Source organism: Passer domesticus, chromosome 1, assembly GCF_036417665.1.
Source record: "Passer domesticus isolate bPasDom1 chromosome 1, bPasDom1.hap1, whole genome shotgun sequence".
NCBI lineage: Eukaryota > Metazoa > Chordata > Aves > Passeriformes > Passeridae > Passer > Passer domesticus.
Genome location: NC_087474.1, coordinates 43,510,119 through 43,524,706, shown reverse-complemented (window position 1 = coordinate 43,524,706; position 14,588 = coordinate 43,510,119). Strand labels below are relative to the sequence as shown.

Below are 14,588 nucleotides of genomic sequence, written 5' to 3'. Positions count from 1 at the left end.
GTTCCCACTCTCCTTAAAGAGACACAGTGGAAAACAGTGTAAAATGTCACAAAACCAAACTGTTTCCAAGTTAGTATCATTTCTCAACTAGGATCAGGTCTATGCATGTAGTGGAGACTTAGTACCTACAACCAGGGGTGGAAAAGTATGCCTAAAGAAGGTACCTTGAGAAATTTGGGCATGGAGACCTTGTTTTGGTTGGTCTATGGAAACATTCCAGTTAAGATGTATTCCTCGCGTTTTCAAGCCTCTTCCTCTTCCAAATCTTGCTTGTCCCAAACTTCGACTTCTCTGCACATCTCCCATTTTTTTATGAAGGCATGAAAACCATTTTTCCAGAGCCAGCTGTAGCCCTGATAGCTGTAGGCAATGTTCTGTAGCTGACATGTGGCCCAAAGCACGACACTGAGTGAACTGTAGTGGGGCACAAATGGCTCCTCATTATCCTGGCTGGAAACAGCCCTGCTCTGAGTGCGATGGGCACTGGGATCACACTGAGCCAGGGGAGGTTGAGGCACTGTGCCCACAGCAGAGTGGAATCCTCATGGCCAGCAGCAGTCTGCCTACCCCAAGCAAGGCCTTCCCTCTAACCCCTGTGAGTTTCTCTGTGTCCTTTATTTTGTGTGTCTTCCAGTACTTCTTCTGCTTCATCCAACTCATCTGATGAGGAGTCACTGTCAGAGGAAGAGCTGGCAATGCTGAAGGAGCAGGTGGAGCAAAAGAAAAAACTGATTTCCACCATGAGGAACAAGCCCTGGAGGATGGTGAAGAAGCTCTCGGTGCTCAGGTACCCATCAAAATGGGAAACCCCATTCCTGAGGTCTCTGCTGACTGTTATGAGATGCACTTTTTCTTTCCTTGAAATTACATATTTGCTGCTGCTGTAATACCATAGTATCAGAAAAAGTGAGTGGCAGAAACTGGCCAGCCTGTCAGAAATGATCAGAGTCAAAACTTGCAATCTGATTTTCAGCCTCTGTAACCAAAGAACAGACAAAGTGCAAATCTGTTCAACTGATACCCATGGCCAGGACATTCTACCCTCGTATTTAAAACCAAATGACTCACTACAGTCAGGCTACTTGTTAAAGCAAACTCCGTACCCTGGCTTGCTTATTCATGCCTTTTGTCAGACAGAAATCAGAGCAGCTCAGTGCCCTGTTAGTGCACAGTCCTGAGACGGGGCTTCTTGGAAAAAATGCTGTGTTATTTTCAGAGGTTTATGGAGTAAAGATAAATCTGCCACACAGCCCCTGATGAAGGTGGGAACAACTCAGCAGCAGAGACCCCTTAGTGCTGGGCAAAGGGGGACAGTGGGGCAGAGCAGACCAGGGAAATCAAAACCCACGGGCTGACAGGGAGTGGCTCATAACAAACCATTCTCCTGTCAGGGCAATGATTCATCTCCCAGCTCTACTGCTTAAGGAACCTCTGAAACCTCTTTCTACCAGGAGAGATTTCAAAATAACATTGCAAAGCAGGCATACATTTTCCTTTTAACTAAAAACCAAGCTATGTTAAGCCATGGCACAGTCCCACGGGGAATGGTGATGCCCCTGCTCGTATTTGCTGAGAGGTTGCTCAGAGCTGCAGTGACTGTGCTATGAAAGCTGACGTCCACCATGTGTCTTTGCTTCTCTCTTTTATGCCCTGAAGGCCAAGACCTGTTCCATCGTCCATCAGAATCAGGAATTGTGAACTCTGCCAATTACTTCTGAAAATCTGGGTAAAGGTCTATAACAGGGAATCTGTGTTAAAGCAACTTTTCCACCTCACAGATGTGCTATGAGCCTGAGCTCATAACAAATGAATCCTTATGGCTCTAAAATTCCAAATTTCTGTAAGAAAAGAAAAAAAAAAGAGCAAAGCAGAGTTATTTCTGATGAATTTTTTCCCCTGTGGTGTAGGATGCTGACTAAAATTCTACTTAAGATCATGTTAGACAATGTACTTCCATACTTTCATCTTATTTCTGAGCTATAGCAATCATCACTACCTACTAATGAACCTGAACAAAATTGTTGCACTGCTTGTGCAGGGGTCTCCAGAAAGGCTCTCAGCACACTGTACATTCACTAGATATTTTTGGTTGCATGAACTCAACCCTGAGAGAAGAAATTATTAGCCCCATTGCACAGATGAGAGGTGTAAAACACAAAGAGAGGGAAACAATATGTTTAAAACCTGGAAATCTCACTTTAGGTTTGCAAATGAAGTCACTGGTGATTTTTCCAAGGTTACAGGCAGACCTAGCCAACTATTTATTCCAACAAGTGGAAGTCCATCTTTCCCACAGGTTTAGGATGGCATAAAACCTCCCAGCTCCTGAAATTTAATCTCTTTTCATTGGCAATGCCAATATACAATATAATTTTATTCACAAGCTCAGCATACTCAGCATAACAGCATCTACCTAGACTATTTTCTCTGTATTTCCCTTAGATATCCTAGTGTAAAACTAGTTTCATTTTGCAGCTTGATTTTACTGCTGACTACCATACACTCATTCCTCTGGCACTGAGATTATCCCCTTGGGCTGTTTGCACATCTCTGATATTTATCCTGGGAGGTGTTCATAAAAGGAAACTCCCCTTGGAGTTTGTTTCACTAGGCAATGTTATTTTCTCCTTGACCAACGCAGCAGGAGAAAAAAATTATAACAGGCATGCAGGCTGAGAGAGCTCTGCAGTGAGAGAAATGGGCAGGCTTTTAGTTTGCACCTGGGGAGAAGTGTGGAGCAAGATTTGGGGCACAAACAATACTTAAAGCTAATATAAAACATTTCCATATGAATGTGAGTGCTTTGGGGACCTGACAGTCCTGTGTGGGTGTCTGAGCTCTGCGTGGCACAGCAAGAGAGCAGGTGGGGGGAGACACCAAGTCCCCATCTTGCTGCCAGCATGGTTGCTTATCCCACTGGTGCAGGCAGGGGTGAAAAGGTGCTGTTTTAATAACCTGCTTGTTTATATTCCAATTAGGGAGGCACAAGATTTTGTAGAGAAGTTTGAAGGAGCACTGGGAAAAGGAAAGGGCAAAAAGTTGTATGCATATAAGATGATGATGGCGAAGGTAAGTGCTACAGTGATGTCAGCGAAAGGCTTGGATACTCAATTATGTATTCAGCACATTTTTAGGTTTATTGACCTCTATTTGGTGAAAGAGGCACAAGGAAGTCAGAATAAAACTTACTGCCCACCTTCAAAAAATACCAGCTGGCTTCAAATTTATGACTATTGGAGAAAGAACAAGCGGAAATTCACCCCAACCTGAACTTCATTATGACCTTTCTAGAAGCAAGGGAGGGTTTACAGGAGCAGAGAAAACCATGGCTTTCTGGCTGCAATCTCCAAAACCTTGGTATGTGAGAAAAGAGATCCCTAAAGGGGAAAGAGACCCTGCCAAACTCTTGCCCTACCCCTAGTCCTGTAAAATTTCATCTTCTCCAGTGATGAGGAGATAACAGGGAGAAGGATGGCTGTGCTTTGAGACTGAAGTTGGTAGCCAAGTTGCATGTTGTCATGGAGATTATATTAAGAAATGCAAAACAGAGCCAGACCTGAGATTATGAAATCAATGGGAGTTTAGCTGCTGGCCTTGTGAGGAAAGATTCAAGCTCAGTGTTTTATTGTTTTAGACAGAGTTTTTTCTGAACCAATTATTTCAATCCAGAGGCAGGTCTGAATTTCCTACCTCTATATAATCTGATCAATCCATAGCACAACTGCAGCTTTCCAAAAGCCTGGAAAGTTTAAAACTGTCAAAACCCAAATCATAAATGTGAACACTTGGGAGTGTGGGCGATTTTTGGTTGAAGGGAGTTTCTGAAATAGTCCAAAAGATAAGATCCAGACAAGAGTTCCTACTTTGGGCTTTACACCCACACCTAACCATGCTACCAAACTCTGATATTAGAAAGTCCTGCTTCAGAGCAGACCCCCTCTTCACACCTCTCTGCTCACTGCAATGTTGTCTTGTTTCAGAAATGGGTGAAATTTAAGAGAGACTTTGAAAATTTTAAAACTCAGTGCATACCCTGGGAGATGAAGATAAAGGAAGTGGAGAGTAAGTTGAAGTTGCTGTGTGGTGGCAGTGGGGACATTTTCTAAGATTGCCTTGTCTTCATACAAACAATGTTCCAGCTTTCTGGTCCTCAGTCTCCACTCACCCCGGGCATCAATGCCAAACAAGGAGCACACAGCCCTGGCAGCTCCAGGTGTTGCTCTCTCCAGCAGCTGTGGGGACACTTGGGAGGCTCATGGGAAATCTCTCAAGGGGAGACCTGAGGGTAAAGGATTGCTGAGGACGCTTTAACCCTCCTAAACTCCTAACCACGAAATGTCTTCTGCTTTAAGGTCACTTTGGCTCCTCTGTCGCTTCCTACTTCATATTTCTGCGGTGGATGTATGGAGTAAATCTTGTCCTTTTTGGGTTAATATTTGGACTGGTTATCATTCCAGAGGTAAGTGCTTAATTCTCCTTTCAGTAATATCTTGGCCTTTGCTTGACACAAACATGACATTGACAGGACAAATACCTTATAACAGGCATCACTTTAGATAAATGAAATGCCTGAGGACGATTATTTACAAAGAGTTACTGACACAGAAGTCGGATTGATATCAGGAGACATAAAATGCTATCAGAGATCCTGCCCATCCAGCAGCTGAAACAGGGGCTCAACAATCCATCTAATTCAAGGCTAGTTTTACATTTTGACTAAAGTGAAGAACATGACATTGCAATCCTAGGCATAAGATCTGATCTGCATGAGCCACGGGAAATGAATTGTGCTCTGAAAATAATTAAGTACCCTCAGTTTTGGGCCCCTGGGGAGCATGACCATGGGTCAGCAGCCATGGCACAGCCCCTTGGGGAACAGACAACTTCCCAGCACTTTGCCAACTAACACTTGCTTGGGAAATAACCCTTTCTTGTACTTCCAATTCATATGATTCACAAGCAATTGTTTTATTTTTAGTTTTTCTATTTCTCACTCTTCTTGGAGAATGAAAAGGATCTCATAGCCAACTCTATATGATCGTTTATTGAAGAATTTTTTAATGTAGCCATTACAGCTCTGGCTAAATTACTCAGCACAGTATTTAAAGGCTGTGCAATCCACAGGCAGTGGCATCTGTTCTGTTCAGTGCAGAATTTTATGGAGCAAAAATGCACTGCAGAATGTCTCCAGAGGACCGTGCTTTTGTTCTCCATAATGTGCTTGCTCACACTATGGAAAGGGAAAGCTCAGTTTCCCCCCAGGACGAGGAGACATAACCATTAGCACTGAACAATACAAATGTGTTTGGTTAGGAACTATGCATATGGCAGGAGCTCTCCTCTCTGAAGTGTGCACACTGTTACTCACTGCCTACTGAGCTGTTACGATACGGGAGAGTAGCTGGGCAATAAACATTTAATCATAAATTATTTTGAGTGTAATTAGATAGCCCTAAAAAATAAGTGATAGATGATATGTCTTTCTAGGCTATGAATGCTAATGAGATATTTTGGTATTGGCAGCAGTCAGCTTGTAAATATAATAATTCTCCATAGCCCTTGGCATTCTCTGTCTGGACTTCTACTACTGCTCCAGCTGCAAGACCTGTTTTGCATGGTGCCATCAGGACAGGCTGTGCCATGAAAACTATTCTTTGCATCTTTTTGTAATACATTTTTTTCCCAAACCTGATTGCCCTTTACCTCACCTTGAGAACATCTTTCAATTCAGGACTGAAAAATACAAATTATATTGCAAGCTTGACCTAGTGCTCTTGACTTCTCTCAGAGGAGTAGCTCTGCATAAATAGATGAAGTTAATCCCTTTACTGCATTAGACCCATGAAGTTCAAGTAAAGAACTCCTTGCTAAACTAAGGACATTTCAACTGCAGATGTTCATTGAGGACACAGTTTCTCCAAAAATATTTCTTGTGCAATGGATATGTCCAGGTAAAGGAAGTCCTCTGGTTATTTCCATGAAATTAATACTAAGTATAAACAATAAATGTAATACTGTACATTAATAAATATACTTAGTACAAAATATTAATAAATATAATTAATACTAAATAATTATAAACTAAAATTTTTTAAAACTACTGCTCTAGCTTTAAATATATAATAAATATAGAAAATCAAAATAAATATCAAAAATAATATAAAACATAATATCAAAATCAACAGAAAAGGAAAACCAACCAAAAGCAAACCAAGACAGACTCATTAAGAAAAAAAAAAACCACCTGTTAAAAACTCTTGGGTGTTTTATAGTATACATGTATCACTGTTAATGTTCTCCAGGTCCTGATGGGAATGCCATATGGGAGTTTGCCAAGAAAAACTGTACCTCGGGCTGAACAAGCAACAGCTATGGATTTTTCAGTTCTTTGGGATTTTGAGGTAAGCACACAATTGTTAATCATAAAAGATCATTTTAATAACTCCTAAAATCCTTCAGAAGTTAGTGGTGCTACAAGGATGAATTTGTTCCAAGATAAACCAGAGGAGTACCTAATTCTTCCAGAAGAAGTGTGCAAAGTCTTTAGTTGCAACAAAATCTTTGTGGATGCTGAGGTTTCTGGCCAAAACAGCACATCCATGTACAGACACCTGCATATGGATTTGAACCACTTCCACATACAAATGTGCTGCCTGGCGTACATCATGTGCAGACACAAAAGCCATTTTGCTTCCAGCTGGGAAGGCAGCAAGCACCCAGGTGAGAGGCTGGAGCTGCTCCAAACCAGGCAGCCAGACAGAGACTTCAAGCTGCAGCCTTGCCAGATCACTGAAAGGGTTGGGAAGGGGGTGGCTCCCCATGTGCATGCCCTCCCTGTTCCCCTGAAATATTTACATGAGCCTGAAGTGCAAACCAAAGTTTAGGACTGGCACCCAAAGGAAAATCCCAAGTTTCCAGCCATCTCTGGCTGCTTGCCTGCAATACCAATTCACCTCCCGCCTCAGTTACTTTGAAGATTTAAGCCAGAGGGATTAAGTGTTTTCAGGTGACAGCCCAAGAAAAGGTATGTGCAGGGGATGAAGACTTTCAGATGTAACCAGTGCCTTTGGATCTGACTTTCAAAGTAGTTACTTCTGTAAATATTTTTTTAATTTTATCAGCAGTGGCCCACATGCTACAAGCACGGGACCACATGTTACAATCCTTCTGTAATAAACCCCTTTGCAATTTCCTTAGCTAAAAAAAAAAAAAAAGAAAAAAGAAAGAAACCAAACCAACCAAATAAAAAACAACCAAACAAAAAGAAAAGCTACTTTCTTGTAATACAGATTATTTAAACTAATCTATTAATAAGTCTTCAAAGACTGGTGTCCAGGAACCTGCCAAGGCCAGGCCTTAATTTATGCCTCATAATCCGCTGAGGATCCTTTCAAATCTTCCTCTCCCAGCACTTTCCTTCACTGCCATAATCCAGAATTCAGAGGTGAATTATGGACATTTTTAATAGCAGTGTAAGGAATTAAAAACTCAATTGAGCAGTGCACTGTAAAAATACAAGAAGCAGCATTTAGACTCATTAAGCCACAAGAATAAAAAGCAAAACAAAACCCCAAAACAAACAAACAAAAAAAATCTGAAGAAGTGTTGATTAAATGCAGCTGCTGATTTTCTCTGGGAGACTATAAGTAATAGACCTATCAGTAAGGAAACTTGTCTCTGGATGAGGCTCTATGCTTCCAGGAAATGCTTACTCCTGTGACCTGCCAGTCTCCTGCCTCTGGCCTGGTACACACATCTACATTCCCCTGCTGACACTGAGGTGTTGGTCCTCTGAGCCCCTCTGCTGTCCAGGTCCCCATCCAGCACCCGTTCCCTTGCTGTCTGACATCAGGGAGCGATCATTCAAGCCCAAGAAGCATCTCCAGCTACAGGGCAACACAGGACACCAACCCCCTCTGCAGCCAGGAGATGTCAAATGAAGCCCTGTGCAGAGGTTTGCCCTTTGAAAATGAATAGAGGCTTATTCCAGCATGCTCCACAGGAGAGGTGCAGGGAGGGGAATATAAATCAGAGGAGGCACAAATGAAGAGTCAATACTGTTACCCTGAAAAATTCCTTTCAGGAGAGAGGAGCTGGGAAATGTATGCTTTGGCAGGAAGGAGGTCACATCACAGATTTCTAGAGGAGTAGAAAGGAATAAATCTCACTTGGACACCAGACACTGTGTCTCACAAATGGAGTTTAAAGAGCATACTGGATGATGTGAGCAGAGAAACTCATTTTTCAGTCCTTGGCATCTGATAAATCAAGAAGACAAAGGTTTGGAATTACAGCTTGAGAAGCAAACTTCACTAGCACCTTCCAGGGACATTATATCTTACAAGGCTTTCTTCCACCACACCTCCCCAGCAGGCATTGTGTGAAACAGGCTACGAGCCCCAAGCAGCTGTGCTGTGGTGTGCCAGCCACAGGTTTGCTGCACTGGTAGAAACACACACAGAGTGGGCCTGGACTTGTGGCACAGCGCTTTGTGCAGGGCAAAAATGCAGCTTCCATGGCACCTGGGGCCACCAAAGCTTTTTATTGGATTAGGGATAAAAGGTCAAGAGTTTTTGGGGGAGCTTAGTTTGATTGATCAAGTGAAGGTGGTCAAACGCTGGAAGAAAGGCCCAGAAAGGTTGTGGGAGCTCTGTCCTTGGAGATTTTCAAAGCTCAGCTGGACATAGCCCTGAGCCACAACACTTGCTTTTGCAATTGTCTCTGCTTTGAGCGGGGGGCTTGGCTAGACAGCCTCCAGAAGCCCCTTCACATGCAAACCCTTCAATATCTCTAGACAAGATCCATTACTCAGGCTCTGATGCGAGCTTCAAGTCCTGTCTTTCCAAAGGCTTGATCAGAGGGGAGCTTTCTCAACTATCATGGCCAGACTGATTAAGTACACTTAACTTAGGAGCTGAAAGACAAGGGGCAAAAAACAGAGAAGTACAATGTGCAGTGATACACATCAACGTGGATGAGATATGGCAGAAAACCAGGGAGAGATTGCTAATGCGGATTAGGTGATCTGCACGCTCGTTGAATGCCTAACAGATTGCACAGCAAAAAATAGATCTACTTGAGACAACATGGTTGATATTGTGTCTGAGCTCTGCTTTCCACAGGAAAGTAATGCTTTGATTTCACTCTTTAGTTATATTTGCTCTGCAGGTGGCAACCAGTAAAAGGAACTAAATCTGCAAGGCACTGAGCATCAGCTGCCTCCTACCTGAAAGGAAAAGTTTCATATCATGGTAGGAAGGCCCTTTGCTACTGCTGTTATACAAGATCTGAGTGTTTGATTATTGGCTTAGAGAAGCAGGTGGGCTGCAGCCACAAAGAGCAATAAGGATGTTTTTCTGGGAGTGATGAAACAGTGACAAATCAAAACCACATTTTAGTTTTAAGCCATTATGCTCTAACATGGTCTCCCTCATCTTACTTCTCTTAGGAAGATAAACTCTTAAGAATATGGCTCTCAAAGGTGTCAGGGCAGCAAACAGACAAGAAGGAGACCCTAAAAACATTTCCACGTTGATTTTCCTTGTTTTAAATTTTCCATTTTCTCTAGAAACCCCCTTCCTGCAGAAAAGAAGCTGCACAGCTTACACAGGATTTCTTTTGCTTTACCTGCAGGGCTACATCAAATACTCAGCGCTCTTTTATGGCTACTACAACAACCAGAGGACAATTGGCTGGTTGAAATACAGGCTGCCAATGGCATATTTCATGGTTGGGATCAGCGTGTTTGGCTACAGCCTGATGGTTGTTATAAGATCGTAAGTGCAGCCGACATTGCACCTCCTGCAAAATCCACCCAGATGTGTCTCACAGCACCCAGACTTGGTCCAGCCTTGGCTGGGGGAATGTGGGGAAAGGGGGGTGTGTGCCTGCTGTTTTCATCCCTCACCAGGTGGGCAGAGGGCACCTAGGCACTCCCCTGCCTCATCCGTGCACTCATGTGCACTATTTTGAACCCTTCCTACTCCAGCCATCTTCTTCTTTCTCCTCCCCTCCACATCTCTTTAACCCTTTTTCCAACATGACTACAGGGCCACCAAACAGGTAGATTTTGTAAATGAAGGAGAATTTTACTTGCAGTAAATTTCAAAGGTTTCATTTTGCATGCTTTCATTGCAAAATAAACATTTCTGAAAGAAAACATGGGCCCCACAGACAGTGCAAGGGTTGCAGAAAAGAGCCAAGTGCTACCAGACTGTGTTTGTTGAGTCCCTGAAAGAATCAGTGGAGTTTAAAAGGGGCCACAGTTTCTGTGTCTCTTGTGCACTGTTCCCAGTCTCAGTGAGGCTCCCACAGCATCCTCAGGGCACTGAGGATGCAGCCAAAGCACTTATCAGTGCTGTAATAGTCTCTGCAAAGTTAAAAATAAAGAAATAAGCCCCTCTATCTCTGCCTGAAGGACATGCCATGAAAAGTTCTTCCTTTCTTTGGAAGAAAGGATAAGCCCACGGATTTGTATCACTTCCTGAAACAGGCCATATTGCTGTGCAGCAGAAAGAGCTGCTTGAGCCTTTGGCTGGAGTGGGACATGGGGATTTGCTGTACATTTGCCATGAAATTGCAGCATCTGTTGTCTTGCCTTCCTTGAGGGACTAGTGCTAGGAACTCTAGGGGGACTTACAGAAGGATTTCAGGGATCAAATAATCGAGAGGAAACAACAGAAGCTCCTATACTGATTAACAAGAATAATCCTTTCTCTCTCCCTGCATGACTTCCTGCAAGCTCTTTGGCTCCAGCATTGTGCAGCAAGTGAAGTCTCACTAAACCTTTGTGCTGCAGTGTGTTGGACAGGACATGGGAGTTTTGACTAAATATAACTAACTAAAGGTAGCCATAACCATATACCACAGCCTAGGACCCAGAAGCATGTAAATAGACTTTCTTCAGGCACCAGCTGGACAAAGCAATCCTTAATCTCCTTGATCACCTATGCTGGTTTTTCTCTGCATCACTATTTTTAATAGAAAGCCTGCGTAGCCCTGCCATTTGACAGTTCAGTCCTCCTTAGACCTAAAGTCCAGTGGCACATTTTAGTCATTCCCAAGCCCCACGAATGGTTTCTCCACTCCACCTTACCCAAGCTATGCAAAGCTGAAGAGCACGTGGTGCTCTGTGGAACACTATCTGACCTTGTGACTGCTCACATCCTTACGCAGGATGGCTCGCAATGCCAATGAAAGCACGGCAGATGGGGATGATGGCAACTTCATTTTCAGCTGGAAAATGTTCACCAGCTGGGATTACCTCATTGGCAACCCAGAGACAGCAGACAACAAGTTTGCATCCATCACCACCAGCTTCAAGGTAAACCTAACTGTCCTCTGTCTGCTCCTGGAGACACTGCCAGCACCTACCAATGGCAGAGAATTCAGGGGAAATCTGGATACCTACTCAGCATCTGTCCAAAGGAACAGGGCATGGTGCTGATCCATGGTAGCTCCAGCTTCTGTGACCCACTTCCCCTAACTCCCCTTTTTCTGGCCTTTAAAAGAATTTTTATTAATTTAGAGTGCAGTTCCCCTGGGATATCTCAGGCTCTTTGCCATTTGATATCTTTCAGTCAAACCAGGATGCCTCTATGGAGCTTAGCTTGAATTTAACCAAAACCACCAAGCTGGATATAGCCAGATTAGCAGAAGATTGCATTTCATAGGGTGAAAAACCTTGTGATGTCTCCTTATGCTTGGCGGTGGAAGATAACCACCCCAATTTCTTAAGCATCCCTCCTGGTTTTTTTTCAGGAGTCTATTGTAGATGAGCAAGAAAGCAACAAGGATGAGAACATCCACCTGAGGAGGTTCCTGCGGGTTTTGGCCAATGTCCTCATCATATGCTGCTTGTGTGGGAGTGGCTACCTCATTTATTTTGTGGTGAAACGCTCCCAGACATTTTCCAAAATGCAAAACGTTGGGTGGTATGAAAGAAATGAGGTAAGGAATCTTTGTTTCCAGTTTTCAGCTGGGATAATTTGCTTTGGACATCAGCAAATTAATTGCCAGGTTGAGGACAGCATCCAAGGCAGGGGATTCCCTATCAGGGCCCAGGAGTCCCCTTCAGTACCTTTGCACTTGCTGTAGCTGCAATGCACATTGATCTCACTGAAAGTTCCTAGGGCAAATTAACAACTCCTGCAGAGAAGGGAAAATATTCTTACAATAAATCACTAAGAAAGTCAATGGCTTTTCAGCGTTTCCAACACCAATGAATCAAGCTGCATCATAACACTTGCAAACTCTGTTGTACTAGAAAGCTCTCTGGGTGTTAGAAATATCCATAATCAGACTTAACTCTAAAATTAAATCTTTGTCATCCACCTTGAATAATGGGAATAAAATTTTAGAACTTGCAAAAAAATGTCAATTGTCAAAACTTTTCTTTGTCTGATTTTGGAGTGAGAAGTTCAAATCTTTAAGCTCTTTACATACAGCAAAAAATATTTCAACACATGGAAAGGTTTAATTTCAATGTCTACTACATTATCATATATTTATATATCAAAGCCAAATTAAATTCAAAGCCATGCATTTTCAAAATTCCTTCAGAAAACTTTGGAAAGACAGCACTTGCTTACTAAATGCTTTGATTTATCACTGTAGATTTTTCCCAAAGGAAAAAATCTTATTAAAAAAACTTTAATGTCTGATCCTTTCCTGGTGATAATGTGAGATCTGAATAAATATAGTGCTGGGTACTGTTACTTCTGGAAAGAAAAGCACAAAAAGGAGTCAGAGACTGCCTACACCTGTACAGATGCAGGCCATGGGCCTGAAGGACTATAAAAAAATTTAAAGCCCTTAAGTCATGCCTGAGCTAACCTTGACTGGCCAATGACCTCGTTGACTACAGTACAACTTAGTATCTGGCATGATAAAGAGGAGCAAAGATACCACTGGGACGCATTTTCTTGAGCTGCAAAACTGAGATCTTGACGTGCTTCCGTTCAAGTCTGTTAATGCCTTCTGCAAAAGCAAAGGTGCTGAACGTGGAAAATAAACATTAGCATTGACTAATTATCTTTATGCACACAAGCCAAGTCTTGCGCTTCCTCTGAAACTAAAATAAGAGCCTTGGAGCTGATGCAAGCAATACTGCAAGGTACTTGAGGAGCCTAAATATTCATGAGTCTGGACTGACAGGGAGCAAATTCTTCGGAGCTCATCCCTTTGAGATAAGAGCAAAAATGCTCCTGCAAGAGCAAGTCGTGCAACCCGGCCCTGAAGTCTGACGATGCTGTGCTGCCTGCACGCTAAGCAAAGCCAGAAGCCGAGTTTGCTTTGACTCCCTCCCCTTCATAAATCCTTCAGAAATATCCAACCAGTTGCCGGCAGTTCCCACTCTGCTCAAAGCAAGATAGTCACTGTTGTTACTATTAGCAGTTATCTCGTTTTCCTCCTGTGGCAGGTTGAAATTGTGATGTCCTTGCTGGGCATGTTTTGCCCTCCGCTGTTTGAAACCATCGCTGCGCTGGAAAATTACCATCCCCGCATTGGGCTGAAGTGGCAGCTGGGGCGGATCTTCGCGCTCTTCCTGGGGAACCTCTACACATTTCTGCTGGCCTTGATGGATGATGTCAACGAAAAAGTAAGAGCTGAGCCAAAAAGCCACAGTCAAATAGCATTTCCCAGAGTTGAGGGTGAACATACCCTGTCCCCACAGCCAGCAGGGACAATCACCCCTTTTGCAGCAGGTGCTTGCTCTGTCCCCAATCCTCTTGAGCAGTGCCCCAGGGAGACTCATCAAGCTGAGTCTCTGGCTTCTCTTGACAGCCCTGAAAAGAGCATAGTTGTTGTCTGCCTACAATCACAGCATGTTAGGGTAATTCTATTTTTTTCCTCCATCTGACACTGTTTGCAATTTCTATTACTGCAGAACCTGAGGATACAGTTTATAATCCTCTACCCCTGCCTCCCCTCTTTAACATTATCCTGGTAGCGTGTTGTGGGCAGATAACTGCAGAAAAGGATAAATGTCTAACTTATCCACAGAAAAAATTACTCTGTTTTAAACTGAGAAGAATTAGAAGAACCAGGGCAGTTTGCTCAGCCCTGAAAAATTATGAATAATGCAAAGGAGGAGGACTGGGTGAAGGCATACAGGAGTCTTGAAGGAGGTCTGACTCCTCCGTGTGCAGGGAGCATGCTGCTTGTTCCCCAAAAACTCCTGGAGCCTTGACCCACTCACAGCTGCTGCTCCAGTCAAAAGAGGAGTTTCTGTGCTATTGCCAGCACTGTAACTCCATTGTGGACAGATGTTTATACAAGGGGTGCTATCTGCTAAAGAGGGGGGAGGAACTCAATGCCTCAGATTTCTTCAAACACCTTCACATTTTGTCTTTTCTGATGTTTTTTTTTTTCTGGGGATGGTGTGGGTGTGTCTGTTCATTGCAGCTGGCGGAAGAGGATGTGGTAAAAAACATCACTCACTGGACACTGCTTGGTCACCACAACTCATCTGCAGGGAATGACAGCGCTGTCACCCCACCTCCCCTTGACCCTGCAGACGTGCCCAGGGGACCCTGCTGGGAGACAACTGTCGGCATTGTAAGAAATCCATTATGTAGCAAGTCTCT

General features: G+C 43.3%; 1 protein-coding gene across 1 annotated transcript in view; it reads left to right on the top strand.

Moving 5' to 3' along the window:
• TMC2 (transmembrane channel like 2) overlaps window positions 1–14,588 on the top strand; it is a 31,307-nt gene that overhangs the window by 2,477 nt on the left and 14,242 nt on the right. Inside the window, exons 3-12 of the mRNA XM_064416873.1 lie at window positions 635–787; window positions 2,979–3,069; window positions 3,981–4,062; window positions 4,353–4,459; window positions 6,303–6,401; window positions 9,634–9,776; window positions 11,176–11,323; window positions 11,761–11,949; window positions 13,421–13,600; window positions 14,407–14,559. Of these exons, the coding sequence (XP_064272943.1) occupies window positions 635–787; window positions 2,979–3,069; window positions 3,981–4,062; window positions 4,353–4,459; window positions 6,303–6,401; window positions 9,634–9,776; window positions 11,176–11,323; window positions 11,761–11,949; window positions 13,421–13,600; window positions 14,407–14,559 (1,345 nt within the window). The remainder of the gene's footprint in view (window positions 1–634; window positions 788–2,978; window positions 3,070–3,980; window positions 4,063–4,352; window positions 4,460–6,302; window positions 6,402–9,633; window positions 9,777–11,175; window positions 11,324–11,760; window positions 11,950–13,420; window positions 13,601–14,406; window positions 14,560–14,588) is intronic.